General features: G+C 53.9%; 1 protein-coding gene across 4 annotated transcripts; it reads left to right on the forward strand.

Moving 5' to 3' along the window:
* The first annotated feature begins 331 nt into the window (after window positions 1–331).
* Window positions 332–17,161, forward strand: Dennd4b (DENN domain containing 4B). Of its 4 annotated transcripts, none has more exons than XM_052731048.1 (28): window positions 332–740; window positions 2,626–2,965; window positions 3,488–3,740; window positions 3,991–4,060; window positions 4,259–4,428; window positions 4,505–4,749; window positions 5,748–5,814; window positions 5,907–5,965; window positions 6,129–6,273; window positions 6,505–6,680; window positions 6,815–6,915; window positions 7,459–7,674; window positions 8,137–8,282; window positions 8,569–8,708; window positions 8,792–8,918; window positions 9,819–10,025; window positions 10,319–10,447; window positions 11,323–11,542; window positions 12,324–12,503; window positions 13,025–13,413; window positions 13,569–13,691; window positions 13,869–14,038; window positions 14,121–14,262; window positions 14,457–14,693; window positions 15,660–15,786; window positions 15,878–16,043; window positions 16,123–16,187; window positions 16,280–17,161. In XM_052731048.1, the coding sequence occupies exons 2-28, from the start codon at window positions 2,649–2,651 to the stop codon at window positions 16,423–16,425; spliced, it is 4,533 nt and encodes a 1,510-aa protein (XP_052587008.1). In that variant the 5' UTR covers window positions 332–740; window positions 2,626–2,648; the 3' UTR covers window positions 16,426–17,161. The 4 variants fall into 4 exon arrangements, with proteins under 4 accessions (XP_052587008.1, XP_052587009.1, XP_052587007.1 ...); XM_052731049.1 differs by having other exon boundaries at window positions 332–736; XM_052731047.1 differs by lacking the exon at window positions 332–740 and adding an exon at window positions 823–1,851.
* Window positions 17,162–18,496: the final 1,335 nt, after the last annotated feature.

An 18,496-nucleotide genomic window follows, 5' to 3' on the forward strand; every position in this document is an offset into this window, starting at 1 on the left:
TCTTCCTCTTTTTCAATGCTCTTGTCATTTCTCGAAAGGAGAACTGAGAACTTCTGGCTCTGGCTAGTGCGTTCTAAACCTGGAAGTGGGGAGTCACCTGGGTTTCCCAGGTCTAAGTCTTCAAGGCCTTCACCGTGGCACGGTGGCCACATCTGACTGTAGGACGGAGGGCAGGACAGGAGCATCCGCTCTGACTTCGGGGGCCACCTAGGGTCAGTTGTCTTGCTTGTCCGCTGGGGGGGGTGGGAATCCGCTTGGTTGCAGGGGACCCTCCCAGCCACCAGGGGTCGCGCTGCAGGCGGCAGGGTGCTGGGCCGGCGCTAGCCAGGGTCACGGCCGCAGGCCCGGGTTGGTGGTGTGTAGGGGGGGGTGGAATAGCAGCGGCGCCCGCGGCTCTTGGGTGTGTGTGTGGCGGGGGGGTGAGTGGAGAAAGCAGGGCGCGCGGAAGAGCGCGGGGCCCCCAGCACCGCGGGAGCCGGAGGACCGCACGGCCAGAGCTAGCGGCACGGCAGCAGTCCCCGCGTGGTGCCGCGCGCCTAGACGCTGGGACCGCCCAGATCTCTCTCCGCGGTGCCCGGCGCCCTCGGCCGCCTCATCTTCCTTCAGCCCAGGCGCGAGCGGCTCCCAAGTCGAGCGCGCCATGTCCGGGGCTGGATAGCAGCCCGGCCGCCCGCCGGCCCGCCAGCCCGCCCTCCAAGCCACCCGCCAGCGGGCCGGCTGGGGAGTCCCAGGGCAGGCAGGTAGGGGCCGGCCCGGGCGGGGCAGCGGGCGGGGAAGGGCGGGCGGAGGGGCGGGCGGCACGAGGGACTGTCCCCAGCTGTTCTTCTGCGCTGCGCATCTGGTTCCGCTTCCTCCCTCCCAGGGAAGTGAAAGTGGAGGGGAGGGCGCAACCTGGAGCGAGCTAGCTGCGCCGGGCACCCTATACCCTGGAGCTCCCGCGGGCGCTCAAGCCGGGGCACCCCTCCTTCCCGCTAGGGTCACGCGGCTGCTGGCGCTGCTGCCGTCACGTTCTCGACAGTCTGTGCGCGCGCTTCTCTCGGCCCTCTGGCCCCATGCTCAGCCACCTCCCCCGCGGCGCGCCCTCTGCCCCAGCCCCGACTTCCCGTCATCCGGCTTGTGGGTGTTGGGACCCAGTGTGGCTCCAGTGCCGTTGTTTTCCCCAAGGGAGAAGGGACTGCATTCTATAGGACTCTCCCCTGGGTTGAGAGAGGGTAGGCCTGGATGCACAAGTCCTGTTGATCCGGAGCCACCCACTTGCCTATTAGCGGGTCTCATCTAACGGCTTTTGCCTGCTGCCTTGGGGCACAGAGAGCTCCTATTGGCCTACAGTGGATGAGAAAGGGAGCTGTGTCCTGGAGTTAAATCAGGAGGCTGACGCTGACTCCTGGCTTCACCTCTCAGATGTGGCGAAGCTCGAGCTAAATTTAGCTTGAGTTGGGGCATGTGTGTCCAGAGGCCAGGTTAAGAAGAGAGCCCGCTTGGCTCCAGTTCTCTGAGAAAGAGTGGGAGGTTGAATAAACTGTGCATCCTGGAGACATTGCGAGTTACCTCTGCCTTGCTCAGGATCCTCAGTGTGGGGTTTGCCTTGGTCTGAGGCTGTGCTGGCACCTTCAACAGTGCTGCCCCCCCTCCTATCGCTACCACACACCCATAGGCTGACTTATGCTGAGCAAGCTGCAGCTTCCCCTTCGTGGGGCCGTTTCAGGAAGTAACCTCCTTTCCCCTCTGAAGCACTCTCCCAGCCTCCAGCCCCTTGCAAGGCACCCACCAGGCTCCTTCCCACCTTCAGCACCCTGGGGCACCTCAGGACTCTTGGGGCTCCCACTCCCCAGGGTCAGGCCATGGAGGCAGGTGAGAAAACAGTCACTGATAGACTGTTGTGGGCCTGATTTTGTCTGCGTCCGGGTGGCACGGGCATGGAATGGCTGGAGCTGTCTCCCATAGTCCCTTTGTACCCAACTGCAGACACGAAAGGATTCTGGAGATGGGAGAGCCCTGGTTGCTTGGCCAGATAGGTAAAGTTAAGCTAGAAAATAAAAAGATAGTTTGTCTGAGCAGAAGCTAAATTTTGGGTTTTGCAAGCCTTCCTAGAAACCCGTGGGGTCTTCTAAAAAATGTAAGAATGAGTGATTTAAGAGCATTAGCTGTGTCAGAAGGTTCTTGTGGTTGTATTACTACCAGAGCAGGAAGGCCAGAGACCTGTAAAAAGGCTAAGGTTGGTATGATGTAGTAGCCAGAGTGAATGATACCATTGCAGGCCTTTATAGAAAATACTGTGTTCTCTGAGATGTAATTGTAGGGCGTGAAGAGGGGCAAGCCTTTAAAGGAATAGGTGAGTAATATGTCAGATGTGTGTTGTAGAGTGGAGTCTGGGTTCTTTGGGAAGAGAGGGCTGATATCACTAAGAAGAAGGGACCTAGTGGTCTCTAAGGAGCTGTGGTGGGATGTGAGAGTGTGGTGATGTCATAGGTGGGAGAGTTCAGGATTGGCTGATCATTTATCCTTTCCTTAGAAGAACTAGGAAGAGGAAAGAAGGGGGGGGTCCATGGGAACCATGGGAACACTAGCCTCTGGTTGCCGTGGGAACACTAGCCTCTCTTGCTTTTTCTCAATTGACCATTCCAGATGCCGTGAGTGAAGGGGGGGCCATGGCAGAGGAGCGACCTCCTCGGTTGGTGGATTACTTCGTGGTGGCTGGGCTTGCAGGAAATGGAGCACCTATACCTGAGGAGACCTGGGTTCCTGAACCTACTGGGCCCCTGCGCCCTCCCCGGCCAGCTGAACCTATTACAGATGTGGCAGTCATCGCTAGAGCACTGGGCGAGGAGGTGCCCCAGGGCTATACATGCATCCAGACTTCTGCTGGTGGCCACCCCTTGGAGCTCAGTGCTGGGCTCCTGGGTGGAACTCAACCAGTCATCTGCTACCGCAGGGGGCGTGACAAGCCCCCCCTCGTTGAGCTGGGGTGTGTGCCCCTATCCATGCTGGCACTAGGGGAAGCTGGGAGGGACTTTTGAGCGAGCTAAGAAGAGGTAGGGATATGGGTTGAGAGGAGGAATTATGGGAACAGTGGCAGGATGGGCTAGAGGTCAGAGGGGAGGGGCTTACTGCCTCTGCTGCTGCGGCTTCCTAGCTAGTGACTGTTTCTTCATGTGCAAAACGAAAGTAGTGTCTCCTCGCTGGCTGGTTCAGAATATCAGATAGGATGAACCATGTGAGGAACTGAGCAGAGAGATTCTCGGTTCTTAGTGCTTACTCGACAACTGTGGAGGGCGTGGCTTGAAGGGATGCTTCCTGACCCAGAGGTAGAGAGCCAAGGCAAAAGAAGGCAAGGATCTTAGAGGACAGAGCTCTTCAGTAGGAAGTGGTGGGCCCTACGACCAGGCTTTGACAAGGCTGAGAGAGAACATGGCTGGTTTAGGAGGCCAGGTGTGCAGATCCGGTGTTTCCATCCTGACCTCCTCCTGTCTCTGCCCTCTGTGCCAAGGGTCTTATATGAAGGGAAGGAACGACGCAAACCTGGCTTCCAAGTGCTTGACACAACACCGTATAGTCACTCAGCCAACCTGGCCCCTCCAGGCCCTGGGCACCCCCGCACCTACCTCATGTACCGGCGGGCAGCAGAGGGGGCAGGGTTGCATGCCCTGGGCATCACTGACCTTTGCCTGATTCTGCCCAGCAAGGGTGAGGGCACTCCTCACACTTACTGCCGGCTGCCCCGAAACCTCAACCCTGGCATGGTGAGTGGTACTGTGGTATTGAGAGCTAAAACCTGGGCCATTAGTGTAAGGGTGTGGACATGGGGAACAGAGGGTCTTTGGGGACCAAGGCCTCTGTCACCAGGGCCAGATCAGAGGTGGCTTGGCTGGAGGAACTGGAATTAGGGTAGCTCTGAAGACAATAAACAACCGAAGGGTGGTAGAAAGAAGATGGACCCCAGAAACCTTTGTTAGTGATGTGTCTGCTTATCTCTTGTCATTTCTGGGGCAGTGGGGTCCAGCAGTGTACCTGTGCTACAAGGTGGGCCTGGCCAAGGCCAACACGCTGGTGTATGAGGCAGGTGAGTGCCCTCTTTGTCCTTCCTATCCTCGGACCCTCCATTCCTCTGCTTGCTTGGTGCCTCTTGGTTTGGTAACTTCGACGATCCCAGAACTTACTTCCCCTTGCCATCTAGCCCTTCTCTGGGATCCCCTAATTTCTTTACCTGGAATCTAATGGACCTCTTCATTCTAATGGGTGCTTTTCTGCTGGGTCCTAGAGCTGCTGGGCCGCTACCCAGAGGAAGACAATGAGGCATTCCCTCTGCCCGAGTCAGTGCCGGTCTTCTGCCTGCCCATGGGAGCCACTATCGAGTGTTGGCCTGCCCAGACCAAGTACCCGGTGCCTGTCTTCTCCACCTTTGTGCTCACGGGTGCTGCTGGTGATAAGGTGGGTATGTGGAGTGTGGTAAGGGGTCCACGCAATGCAGGCAGAACCCATCTGATTATCCCTATACCTCTGCCAGGTGTATGGTGCCGCCTTGCAGTTCTATGAAGCGTTCCCGAGGGCCAGGCTGTCAGAGAGGCAGGCACGGGCACTGGGCCTGCTGAGTGCTGTGGAACGGGGCCGGGCGCTGGGGGGCCGAGCCGTGCGTAGCCGGCGAGCCATTGCTGTGCTGTCGCGCTGGCCGGCCTTCCCAGCCTTCAGAGCCTTCCTCACCTTCCTTTACCGCTACTCCGTCTCAGGCCCCCATCGGCTGCCCTTGGAAGTGTGAGCACGGCTCTCCTGACATTGGGGAGTTATGAGGCATTAGAGAGGATAAATGGGAGACATGAGAATGGAGTTGTGGGGGTGGGTGGGGGGATTACGCTTAGCACCCAGCGGACAAGACTGCAGTGTGGTTATAGTTTGTCCATTTAAGCCACCGGCTAGAGAATCTAGAGCCAAGAATCTAGCCTACGGGCTGGAGAGATGGCTCAGAGGTTAAGAGCACTGGCTATTCTTGCAGAGGTCCCGAGTTCAATTCCCAGCAACCACATGGTGACTCACAACCATCTGTAATGAGATCTGACACCCTCTTCTGGCCTGCAGGCAGAACACTGTGTACATAATAAATAAATCTTAAAAAAAAAAAAAAAGAATCTAGCCTACACTTGTTAGTTGTTGGGTCTTGGCTAGGTCTGTGTCTGCCCAGCACAGATCAGTGTCTTATTTTTATTTATTTGTTTATTTATTTACTTATGAGACAGGGCTTACTATATAGCCTTAGCTGGCCTGGAACTCTCTACATAGACCAGCCTGGTCTCAGAGTTACAGAGGTTTTTGTTTTTTTAAACAGGATTTCTCTGTGTTGCTTTGGAGCCTTTCCTGGAACTCACTCTGTAGCCCAGGCTGGCCTCAAACTCACAGAGATCCGCCTGGCTCTGCCTCCCGAGTGCTGGGATTAAAGGCGTGCGCCGCCATGCTCATTTTATTTATTTTTTATTTATTCGTTTTAGAGAAGTTCTCATGGTAGCCATGGCTGGCCTGGAACTCATTGTGTAGATGAGGGGATTTCAGGCAAGGGGATCTCCTCTCTAATGTATCTAAGATCGCAAGGGGATCTCCTCTCTAATGTATCTAAGATCTATGTAGGAAGCTGACCCAAGTCAAGGGGGAGGGTTCAGGGAGGAATGGGGTTTTTGAGGCTAGGATAAAGAGAGAGTGTGTAAAGGGACAGGGCAGGGATGGACTGAAGAGTCAGCCTCACCTCTCTCCTCTCTTCCTAGGCACATCTCCCACTTCGTTCACAACGTCCCGTTCCCTTCCCCACAGAGACCACGCATCCTAGTGCAGGTGAGAGGTGAGCCTCGGGGCTGGGCTAGAAGAAAGGAGAGGAGGTGGCAGGGGCTGGCCATGAGCATCCTGACCTGTGGCTCTTTCCCCAGATGTCCCCCTATGACAACCTGCTTCTCTGTCAACCTGTCTCCTCCCCCCTGCCCCTCAGGTATGTGCCTCAATGGGGAGTGGGACCTCTGATGACCTGAGGTACAATAGGAGGCATGAGTCAGAGGAGTACAGCTGTTGAGACCTTTGCGGCCTGGCCTAGGTGGTGCCCGTGTCCGGCTCCCGAGTCTCCGGTGACCCTTTTCTTCTCTTACTTCCTACAGTGGTGCTAGCTTTCTGCAGCTGCTGCAGAACCTGGGCCCCGAACTGGCTATTACGTTGCTGCTGGCTGTGCTCACCGAGCACAAACTGCTGGTGCACTCGCTGCGGCCGGATCTGCTCACCAGTGTCTGCGAGGCCCTGGTCTCAGTGAGTACCACCCACCTCATCTAGGCTACTTCTCCAGAACGGCTGCCTTTTCTGGGGCCCCTCCATCCACAACTGGACTCTCCTCCTTTTCCTCCCTTGAGAGGGTCTCCAGTCTCTCGGCCTGGGTGTAGTTTTCCTTCAAGATTAGCTCCAGTAGTTTCTTTCAATAGGCCTCACCTCCCCAAGGCCAGGGCCCCTGTGCTCACTGGTTCTCACTCCTTGGTGCTCTAGATGATCTTCCCGTTGCACTGGCAGTGCCCCTACATTCCGCTGTGCCCTCTGGTGCTGGCGGATGTGCTGAGTGCCCCTGTGCCCTTCATTGTGGGTATCCACTCCAGTTATTTCGATCTGCATGACCCACCTGCTGATGTCATCTGTGTTGATCTTGACACCAACACACTCTTCCAGTATGAGGCTAAGTATCATTTGGGGCCTGGGAGGGGAGCATGCAGGGGCTGGTGTGTGGGTTTCTTAGTGACTCAAAAGGGGTTTTAGGCTTCAGAGAAGCCCCAGCATCCTTTCTCCTTATGTCATCTCTTAGAACGGAGGAGAAGAAGCCCCTCTCTGCTAGGACCCTGCCCCGCAGACCATACAAGCTTTTGCTAGCCACGCTGACAAATCTGTTCCAGCAGCTGGACCAGAGTGAGAAGCCTGTGTGGGCTTGGGAGGCTGGAAGCTGTGGTTGGCTTCAAATCCTCAGTTTGAGGGGAGGGTCCAGGGGGCAGTAGATCTTCTCTGAAGTGGTTAGGGGGTTTGGATTTGGTGGGCTTGAAATGAAGCTAGAGGCAGGGGTAGGGAAGCAGCATTCCTGAGCCCATCAAGAAAGCTGAGCCTGCCTGGCAGTGGTGGTGCACGCCTCTAAATCCCAGCACTCGCCTCTAAATCCCAGCAAAGGCAGGCGGATCTCTGTGAGTTTGAGGCCAGCCTGGTCTACAAAGCGAGTTCCAAGACAGCTAGAGCTGTTACACAGAGGAAACCCTGTATGGGGTGAGGGTGGAGGGAGGAGGGGGCATTGAACCTGTCACTGGAGAGGCTTGAAACTGGTGCCCAACTGTAAGTTTTTAGTGACTCCTGGTGCAAGATCTGTCAGAGGCTGGTTTTGGGGATGGAGACATTTGTAAGAAAAACAGGGTGGGGCAAGCCCTGTGGATGCTAACCTTGACTCTCAGATGTATTGATTCCCAGCGTACACTGGACCAGAAGAGGAGGCCTCCCTGGAATTCCTGCTGACAGACTATGAGGCAGTGTGTGGCCGCCGGACACGCCTGGAGCGGGAAGTCCAGGGAGCCTTCCTGCGCTTCATGGCTTGTCTGCTCAAAGGCTACCGGGACTTCCTGCGCCCTCTCACCAAGGCCCCCTCTGAGGGGTCTCGAGATGTGGACAACCTTTTCTACCTTCAGGGTGAATAAAGAGAGTCTGTCTTTGTAAACGGTTTTGAGGGAGGGCATGGTTAGGGGGCTGGGCTCCATGGGGAAAGTGAAAGGGGGTACTCCATCTGCTGGGAGTGGAAGATTGCTTATCCCTCCTCTCTTCTGGTCTTGGACGCAGTTAGGGTATACAGGTGAGTGTGTCCTGCTAGCTGGGAGCCCTTGGCATAAGGTGGACGTAGTCATCCTGGTGGTGAGCAGCACTCAGGGGTGCAGGTCTGTTGCAGGACCTGCCTTTGGAGAATTCCCAGTCTGCAGCAGTAGATTTAAACAGATAAGGAAGGGACTCTGTGGAACTGTGGTGTTGGAGAGCTGAAGTGCTCTGTGGGAGAGGTGTGACTAAGTGGCGAGAGCTAAGAGCTGGCTACAGGGAGGAGAGGGCTGTGGTAGCTAGAGAGCTGTGGTAACCCCTTCAGACCCACTCTCACCCCCTCAGGTTTCCTCAAGTCCCGGGAGCGCTCCAGCCACAAGTTCTATTCTCAGCTGTTGCACACACAGATGTTCTCACAGTTCATCGAGGAATGCTCTTTCGGCTCTGCCCGGCATGCTGCCCTGGAATTCTTTGACTCTTGTGTCGATAAGGTATTGAGCATTGTCCACTGGGTTCCTCCTGCTTGTCTCTGTTATCCCCAGGCCACTATTAACTGTGCATCTCAGCTGTGACGGTGATGGGCTGCTGGAGTGAGACAAGGCACAGCCTGTGCAGCCATACATGGCCAGCTCCATTTGCTTTACTAGCCTTTCGATCTTCACTCTCCTCCGGATGGATCCCCAGGACCCCTTCCCCGTGAATGTGTTTTCCTGGGAGAGGCCATCTTCTGGGGACCCTGGCTCTGTTAACTCTTACTCTTTTACCATCCTGTTCCAGGTCCACCCAGAGCAGGAGAAGCCTGAGCCAACACCCCTCGTGGAGCTGGAGGAGCTATCAGGAAGTGAGCTCACCGTCTTCATCACACCCCCGGAGGAGCCCCCAGTGCCGGAAGGCAGTGAATCTACCCCCCAGTACTGGTAAGGGTCTTTTCCTTTCACCTGTCCCAAGGCCCATGCTCGCGCCTGTGTTAACTGCCCCCATGTTGCCTCTGTCTCTCCAGTTATGATGGGTTTCCAGAGCTAAGAGCTGAGCTCTTTGAGTCTCCTCAGGAACAGCGGGGAGCCCTCCCTGTGCCGGGCCCATCCCGTAGTGCCCCCAGCAGCCCTGCGCCTCGGCGTACCAAACAGGTAACTAGCAGTAGGCCCCACAGGGGAGCCTGGCACAGTTGGGTATTGCTTCATGGTCAAATGAGGACACTAATGGTGCTTATCCCATAAAGCTGCTGCGAGGTTTACATAAGCTTGGTACATAAAAAAAATCAACAAAACAAATCAACAAACAAAACCCCACACTGTACAGCCAGGCATAGTGATACATGCCTTTGATTTCAGCACTTGGGAAGCAGAGGAAAGCAGATCTCTGAGTTCGAGGCCAGCCTGGCCTATAGAATGAGTTTCAGGACAGCCAGAGCTACATAGTGAGACCCTGTCTGAAACAAACAACAACAAAACGTTAGCTTTTGTTACCATTGTCATTTACCATCCTCCTCCTCAGGAGGAGCTGGCTACATCTTACAAGATGCCCACTTATGCTCCAGGGCCAGGCTACTCTACCCTACTGAGGCTCCCAGGAGGGTTGTAGCTTAGGCAATACCTCAGCCCTCTTACATCCTTAGAACACAGACCCTGTCTCAGGAAAGTGTTGCTTCTCACACTGTTCCTACACTCAGGAGGTTGAGGCAAGATCTGGTCCAGCCTAGGCTATAGGACAAGACTCTATCTCAGAGAAATATCAAAATAAAGAAAAAGATCTAGGGGGCTAGAGAGATAGCTCCGCGGTTAAGAGCACTGGGTACTCTTCCAGAGGACCCAGGTTCAATTCCCAGCACCCACATGGCAGCTCACAACTGTCTGTAACTCCTGTTTCAGGGGATCTGACACCCTCACACAGACATACATGCAGGCAAAACACCAACACACATAAAATACAAATAGATAAAAGATACATGAATTAAAAGAAAGTAAAGAAAAAGATCTGTTCTGGCCTTGGCATCATATTTACCTTGGTGTGTCCCTTGCCCCACCTAGGAGATGAAGGTTGCCCAGCGAATGGCGCAGAAGTCAGCCACTGTACCTGAGCTGTGGGCCCGGTGCCTACTAGGTCACTGCTACGGGCTGTGGTTCCTGTGCCTGCCTGCCTATGTGCGGTCGGTACCCTCCCGGGTTCGAGCACTTCATACAGCCTACCATGTGTTGCGTGAGATGGAGAGCAGCAAGGTGGTGCTCCCTGATGAGGTAGGCACTCACTACCTGTGTGTTCATACCCACCCCTAACCCCAGCAAGGATGTGCAACTCTAGGGACCGCGAGAGGGAAACTTGGTGGATGGGCAGCCCAGAGTGGAGTAGCTGCTCCATCAACCGTCAGAGCGCCTGAGCATGCGCGGAGCAAAGGAGTGGAGCCCGCAGGGCATGGAGAGCAGCAGGAAGGAGCTGCCAGGAGAATTGGAGGCTGGAAGAGGGTCCTTGCTGAGGCTTGGGGATTTGGGTTGGAGGAAGTCCCTTACAGCCTGTGCCTCTCTGGGCCTAGGTATGTTACCGGGTGTTGATGCAGCTCTGCTCACACTATGGGCAGCCCGTGCTGTCCGTGCGAGTCATGCTAGACATGCGGCGGGCAGGCATTGTGCCCAACACCATCACCTACGGTTACTACAACAAGGTACTTAATTTGGGGCAGGAGGTAGGATGCAGTCTGTGCTGGGGCCTGTTGTGGGGAGAGTGCTGTTCTTGGACAGCTGCGGCTGTCCCCGTTCCTTGGTCCTGTGGTCATCGTCAGCTTTTGTGCCTCTGTGTTGCCTTTGTGCAGACAGAAGGGTTTTTTGTTTGTTTGTTTTTCATTTTTGTTTTTTTCAGACGTAGATACCTTGATTCTTATTTACAACAACCGTACACTCCATGCCAGACACTGTCCCAGATACATTACACACTTCAAATCGTTTTATCTCCACAGTGCCCCCGGGCGTAGAGTGGTTCATCCCTGTATTATAGGAATTGAGGTTGCAGAGAATTCGTAACTTGCCCCAGGTCCCACGGTAAACAAGTTAGGGAGTCAGAATATAGGCAAAATTATATCCAGAATTCAGCCTCTTAACCGCAGTACCAAACTGTCTCCTATTTTTCAGATAAGGAAGCTAAGTAGTCAAGCAGTTGAGATTATTTCTCCAAAGCCATTCAGTTTATAAATAGAGTCTAGCTGGGCAGGATGATGCACAACTTTAATCCCAGCACTCAGGAGGCAGAGGCAAGGAGCATCTCTGTGAGTTCAAGGCCAGCCTGGTCTACAGAGTGAGTTCCAGGCTAGCCAGGGCTACATAGTGAGACCCTCGATAGACAGACAGACAGACAGACAGACAGACGAATAGTAGAAGCTAGATATACTTTTCTCCATTACTACTGACAATGCCTCTTTGGTGCTCCTGTTTCTGGGTGAGCTATTGGCTAGATCGTCCTAGCCAGCATGTTTGGAGAAGAAAGTAGTCCCTGGGGTTCAGGACAGGAGGTAAGGCATCACTAGGTGGGCACTATGATTGACAGGCTGTGCTGGAAAGCAAATGGCCATCTGGTACACCGGGTGGACACCTACGCTGGGCCAAGCTCCGGAATGTTGTCTTGGGGGCTGCTCAGTTCCGCCAGCCCTTGAAGGACAGACGGCAGCAGCAGCAGCAGTGGCAGCAGCAGCAGCAGCAGCAGCAGCAGCAGCAGCAGCGGCAGCAACAGGTGGCCGTGCACCAAGAGTCGGGCATCTCTCAGACAGGTGGGTAGGGACTGGCTCTGAGATAGCTGTGGTGCCAGACGAGATGATGGTTCACACCTGCAGTCCTAGGGCTTGGGAAGCTAAGACAGGATGATTGATTGTTGCAAAGTCAAGGCTACCTTGTGCTACATAGTGAGTTCCAGGCCAGATTGGAACATATAGTGAGAATTTGTATCAATAGAAAAAAAATGGCGCAGGGAGGTTGGGGGGGTTGGGGGAATGGCGCAAGCCTTTGATACCAGCACGCCTGAGGCAGAGGCGGGGTGGGGGTGGGGGTTGGGGGTGGAGGGGTGCAGATCTCTGTCGTTCCAGGCCAGCCTGGTCTACAGAGTGAGTTCCAGGACAGCCAGGCTACACAGAGATAGGAACTCTATCTCGAAAAACAACAACAACCAAGACAGGGCTGGATGAGGTAGTTAGGTTCTGATGGGGAGAGACCCAGAAAACTAGGACTGGCGGGCCTTTCTGTGTGTGGACACACTGCATTTGTTTGGTAGTTTCTACCTGGGAGAAACTCTGCAAAATCCAGGTTCACCCTGGGGGTGGGGGGTGGGGGGCGTGTCAGCCTGGGGCTAAATTCTTGTGCTTTCTTTTTTTTTTTTTTTTTTTTTTGGTTTTTCGAGACAGGGTTTCTCTGTGTAGCTTTGCGCCTTTCCTGGATCTCACTCTGTAGACCAGGCTGGCCTCGAACTCACAGAGATCCGCCTGGCTCTGCCTCCCGAGTGCTGGGATTAAAGGCGTGCGCCACCACCGCCCGGCTCAATTCTTGTGCTTTCTACAGAGCCCTGTCTGGAGCGCCCCTCCGAGCGCCCCTCCCCGACACGCCCTCTTCAGCGCCAGACTACTTGGGCAGGGCGAAGTCTGCGGGATCCATCCTCCCCCACCGGGCGCCTGGTCAAGAGTGGCAGCCTAGGCAGTGCCCGAGGGGCACAGCCCACTGTGGAGGCTGGTGTGGCTCACAGTGAGTACCCTTAGCTGACCTTCCTTCTTCCTCCCACTGAGCCTTCCTAACAACTTTTCGGCGAGAGGGGGAGGACTAGGGCCATGATTAGGGTAGCTCCATGTGATGGTTAGTGGTCCTGTAGGCTCTTGAGGCAATCTTGCCTAAATGTTAATGGTGAGTTGTGATGCTAGAATTTGTTGGTTTATGTAGTTTTTCATTCCAAAAATTTTATTGTATGTGTATGGGTGTTTTGTCTGCATGTATATTAGTGTATCACCTGTATCCCTGGTGCTCATGGAGGCCAGAAGAGGGTGTCAGATCCCCCGGAACTGGAGTTATATACATGGTTGTGAGCTGCCATGTGGGTGCTGGGACTAAAGTTGAACCAGGTCCTTAGGGAGAGCAGCCAGTGCTCCTAACTTCTGAGCCATCTTTCCAGTCACTGATGCTGGAGTTTTTGCTGCAGGAATTGTGTTTGCTTGGGAAAAGAGCAGCTGGAAGAGTGCAGGGCTCCATCTTTCTTCTTTTTTGACCTGCAGTGATAGAGGCCTTGGGGGTCCTCGAACCCCGTGGATCACCAGTGCCTTGGCAGGATGGAAGTCTCTCAGACCTGAGTCTGACAGGGGAAGAACTGGCACCAGGAGGAAGCCCGGGGGGCTCAGGCTCAGCCCTGAGTGCCCAGTCCACCGAGACCCTGGAAGGGATAAGTGGGCGGGGCCCCAAAACTAGTGGATGTCAGGAGGAAGTGGGCACCCCCAGAAAAGGACTGGGTGCCCGCCTCCAACAGCTTCTCACCCCTTCCCGCCGCTCCTCTGCCTCTCGCATCCCCCCACCCGAGTTACCCCCTGACATGCCTCCTGCGGCCCGCCGAAGTCCCATGGATAGCCTTCTGTGGCCCCGAGAACGCCCTGGATCCACTGCTTCCGAGGTAGCCAATGGGAGAAGAGATACTTTACTCTCAGGAGGGGAGGGGCTGCTGACCGGGAGAATGCCCCTAAAGGTGACTGAGAGAGAAACTGAAAGGAGCGTTCTAAGTGAGAGGAACAAAGGACTAGCTGACTGTGCTTTCTCTTGCAACGGCAGAGTTCCGCTTCTCTGGGCAGTGAGTTGGATCTGTCAGAGTCTTCTCTCAGCAGCTTAAGCCTCCGCCGGTCCTCAGAGCGCCTCAGCGACGCCCCTGGACCTTCCCAACCACCTTCCCTGGAAGTGAGCATACCCCGTCCACACCATTGTGCTCATATCCCCTCCTGGAAAGGCAGGAGGAGGGGAGCAGGTGGAAGAGGGCCTGGCTGGGTTTTAGAGATGGAAGGGGCAAGGAAGGGCATGGGTTTTGGGGCCCTGGAACTAAATAAGGCTCGTTTCCTGGGGTCTCCTTGCCTGCAGATTCTGCTGTCTAGCTGCTCCTTGTGCCGTGCCTGTGATTCACTGGTGTATGACGAGGAGATCATGGCTGGCTGGGCACCGGATGACTCGAACCTCAATACAACTTGCCCCTTCTGCGCCTCTCCCTTTGTGCCCCTGCTCAGTGTCCAGACCCTTGATTCTCGACCCAGGTGCCCAAGGCAGGAAAAGTGCGGTGGGAGGGACAGGCGGATGGTGCTCCAAGAGCTGACACCTCCTGCTGTTCCCCTGCAGTGCCCCTAGCCCGAAGTCTGCCCTTGCTGGTGCCAGTGGCAGCAAAGATGACCCTGTCCCTGGGGGGCCTGGCCCTGTGCTCAGTGACCGGAGGCTCTGCCTTGCCCTGGATGAACCCCAGCTCTGCAATGGGCATATGGGGGTAAGGGCTGGGCGATGAGGAAGTGGGGGTGTGCTGTCTGTTGAGGGGAGGTCGAGGGGTGGCAGGTAGATGGGCATTGAGGACCAGGGGCATGCGAGAGGCGTTTGGACTTGCTGAGTTATTGTTGGGAGGCGAGCCTCTGGTTGTGGCCTTTAGTACGGATGGTCTGACTGTTCTCCTACTCGTGCCAACAGAGTGCTTCCCGGAGAGTGGAGAATGGGGCATGGGCATACCTGAGCCCTCTGGTGCTGCGGAAAGAGCTAGAGTCTCTGGTAGAGAATGAGGGCAGCGAGGTGTTGGCGTTGCCTGAGTTGCCCGCTGCCCACCCCATCATCTTCTGGAACCTCCTGTGGTATTTCCAACGGCTACGCCTGCCTAGTATTCTGCCAGGCTTGGTGTTGGCCTCCTATGATGGGCACCCCCCCAGCCAGGTCAGTGCCCTGATGTAGTCCTTGACTCCTGAATGCTTCCCTCCTCACCTCTCAGTTCTTTTTTTTTTTTTTTTGGTTTTTCGAGAACCTCTCAGTTCTTTGTCTCCTCGTCCTCTCTGTCCTTGGCAGTGTAGAAAAGACGTTTTCCCAGGCAGGTTTGCCACTCTGACCCTCCTCCATTTCATCATTTGTCTAATGGCATAAGCAGTAACCTAATAGGATAGTGTAGGCAGAAGTTTCTGTCCCACAAGCTATTCCCAAGTAACTGGCATGGAGACTCAACATTAATTGTAAATGCTGGGCCGATAGCTCAGGCTTGTTACTAACTATCACAACTTAAATTGACCCATTTCTATTAATGTATTGCCACATGGCTTGTGGCTTTACCTGCCCTCCAGCATGTCTTGTCCCCTCTGTGTTTCCTGGTGACTCCTCTGTCTCTACCCTTCTTCCTAGAATTCTCCTAATCTGGCTGTCCCTCCCAATCTCTTCCTGCCCAGCTATAGGCCAATCTGCTCTTTATTAATCAATGAGAATAATACATATTTACAGTGTACAGATTGTTCCACAGCAGGATAGGTACTTGATGCAGTGACTAGTACCTAAAAAATGGTTCATGTTTTTCTGTTTATTCCACCAATACTTATTGCATACATTTTAGGGTCCAGGTGCTAGGTATGTAACAACGTAAAACAAAGTCCTTAATCATAAGAACTGGGAGATGAGGATTTCTTACCTCTGGACATGGTGGCTCCAGTCTTTAATCCCAACACTTGGGAGGAGGCATTCGGGTAGATCTCTGTGAGTTCCAGGCCTGCCTAGTCTATATAGTGAGACCCTGTCTCAAATACCAATAACAGCAAGAATAAGTTCTTTGCCTTTCTCTTTTATTATGTCCTGTAATGTTTCTCTGTTTCATTGTCTGTCTTGTCCTCTGCTTCTCATTCTGAATTTTTCTTATCTTAGCCCTCCCAGGGACCATCTCCTTGGCTAACCCCTGATCCAGCCTCTGTGCATGTGCGTCTGCTATGGGATGTCCTGACCCCTGATCCCAACAGCTGCCCACCTCTCTATGTGCTCTGGAGGGTCCACAGTGAGTTGGTACTTGATCTAGGAGTGAAAGGGGTAGGCTCCTCACCTAGAGAGTTTGGTGATCCTGGTAAACCTTCCTTCCTTTTATCCAGGCCAGATCCCACAGCGAGTAGTCTGGCCGGGCCCGGTACCCTCATGTCTTAGCTTGGCATTACTGGAGTCAGTGCTGCGCCATGTTGGACTCAACGAGGTTCATAAAGCTGTTGGGCTCCTGCTGGAAACTCTAGGACCCCCTCCCACAGGCCTGCACCTGCAGAGGTATGATGTTCTCACTTCGGTGGCCCCTGACCTGACCTTTGCACCTCTCTTCTTTGACACCCCTCTATGTTCACTACAGGGGAATCTACCGCGAGATCTTATTCCTGACAATGGCTGCTCTGGGCAAGGACCATGTGGACATAGGTAAGGGTACAAGCAGATGCTGAAGAGGTACGGGGTGTGGGACCAGGCGTGAGAGGAGGGCCTAATGCATCAATTTCCATCCTCTACCGTAGTGGCTTTTGACAAGAAGTACAAGTCTGCCTTTAACAAGCTGGCCAGCAGCATGGGCAAGGAGGAACTGAGGCAGCGGCGCGCACAGATGCCTACTCCCAAGGCCATTGACTGCCGAAAATGTTTTGGAGCACCTCTGGAATGCTAGGGAACCGTTAAGCTCCCCTCTCCCGCCTTGGGTGGAGAGGTGATGAAGAGTGGATTCTAGACATAGCTTGACTCCCTGTTCCCTTCACAGAGGAATTGGAAACAGGCTGTTCAGCCATAGGCTCCAAGTGGAAATAGCAGGAAGAGGGACTCACTGTTACCAGAAGTCACAATTCCCCTATCTCCAACCTGCCCAATTTGTTCATGCTGATGTTGGGGAAAGCTGGGGAAGTTGGCACAGCCCCATTCTTTCTCCATCCTATTCCAGGGTATCCTCAGATCTGCAGTGCCCTGGTAGACTTAGAAGTTTTTGTTTTAAAAAACAACTGGAAAGATGTAGAGCTCCTGAGCCTTTGCCCTGAATGGAAGGGAGGGATTTCATTCCCCACCTCTCTTCCCTGACATTGCTGAAGGAGCGAGCCCAAGGCAATCTTAGTGTTGTATTTTATTTAGTTATTTATTCTGAGGCCACAGCTCCTATACTTAGGAGATTCTCAAGGAGCGTAAGAAAGAAGGGAATTAGGTTTGGAGCTCCTTGAGAGCCGTGCACTGGGACACAGAGGAGTCCCAAGCTTCCCTAGGGAAGAACTGGTGCCTCTTCTAGTCCCGATCCTTCTTGTCCACTCCACCTTGGGGAATGCTTCTCCCATCCATGGCCTTGACCTGTGCAATAAGGATTGTTCTCTGCAAAGTTTTGTTGGATGTAAATATAGTAAAAGCTGCTTCTGTCTTTTTTTCCTCTGCCTCCTGTTCTCTGGATTTGGGGTGATGCCTTATTCTTCCTGGCTGCACATTCTCTCGGCTGCCTTTCCATTCTTTGTAACCATCAGGTACATCCTAGCCACTTGGTATAGAGGGAGTCGTCAGAGCAGAAGGGTGAATCCAGTGCTGGCTATGGTGGTGCCAGTCTGCGTGGCACTTCCGGCCCTCCCACACAATCACCCCCTTGTCCCTCATCTGTACCCCACACAAAGGCTCCATTCTCTGGGGGCCCTGAGCTCATCTTTGCCTTATTTCCTCTCCTCCTGTCCCCTCCCTGACCCCAGCTTCTCCTGTACCTTCACAAAGATGATAGCTCTCCTCACTCGTTGCCGTTGCTCTTGTCTATCAGAAGCCCTGGCTATCATCCCAGCTCTCCTTAGTTGCTCTAGCTCCAGACAGTGCTCCTCACTGTGATCTAAACTTGGAGGCAGCCATAGGAAGAAAGAAGCAAGCAGTAACAGTCTTGCTGTGTGAATGCCAGGGAGATGGGCATCATTTTTCTTTTTTAGATTATTTTATGTGTATATATGGTGTGCGTGTGCGTCTGTGTGTCTGTGTGTGTCTTAGAGTATATGTGTGCACCACATGCATGCAGTACCCACAGAGGCCAGAAGAGGGTGTTGGATATTCTAGAACTAGAGTCACCATGTGGATGCTAGGAACAGAACCCAGATCCTCTGCAAGAGAAGCAAATGCTTTTAACTGCTGAGCTGTATCTCTCCAGTCTTCAATTCCTTTTAAAATTGTGTGTGTGTGTGTGTGTGTGTGTGTGTGTGTGTGTGTGTGTGTGTGTGTGTGTGTACCACATATGCAGGTGCCCACAGCAGCCAGAACAGGGGGTTGGATCCCTTGGAGCAGGCAGTTGTGTGCTAGCTGCCTGATGTGGGGTGCTGGGAACTGAACTTGAACTGTGAAAGATCAATAAGCACTCTTAACCGCCGAGCTATCTAGCTAGCTCCCCAGGCATCATTTTTCTAATCTCAGGCCCATCTGGAATTTTCCCTCTTTTTCCTGTATAATGAAATAAACACAGGAAACAACTCCTAGCAGAGCAACAAAACCAATTACCAAAGGGAATCAGCTAACAAATGCCTTGGGGAAGAAGGTCAGGGATTTTCATGAAGGACATGATTTACATAAAATGTTAGTGAAAATTCCTAGGAAGTGGTGATCGGTGGGTGAAAAGAATGCAGGTTAGGGGTGGTGGCATACCCTTTTAATCACAGCATGCTGGTTAGAGGCAGGTGGCCTGTGAGTTCTGTGCCAGCCTGGTCTATATTGGGAGTTCCAGGCTAGCTAGGACACTTCAG

Source organism: Peromyscus californicus, unplaced genomic scaffold (assembly GCF_007827085.1).
Source record: "Peromyscus californicus insignis strain IS unplaced genomic scaffold, ASM782708v3 Scaffold_9__1_contigs__length_137607984, whole genome shotgun sequence".
NCBI lineage: Eukaryota > Metazoa > Chordata > Mammalia > Rodentia > Cricetidae > Peromyscus > Peromyscus californicus.

Excerpts from the sequence above, each read along its gene's own strand:
- Dennd4b (XM_052731047.1), top strand. Across the intron at positions 3,741-3,990 it reads GAAACCTCAACCCTGGCATG|TGGGGTCCAGCAGTGTACCT; the intron begins GTGAGTGGTACT and ends TTTCTGGGGCAG. Across the intron at positions 8,919-9,818 it reads CGCCTCGGCGTACCAAACAG|GAGATGAAGGTTGCCCAGCG; the intron begins GTAACTAGCAGT and ends TGCCCCACCTAG.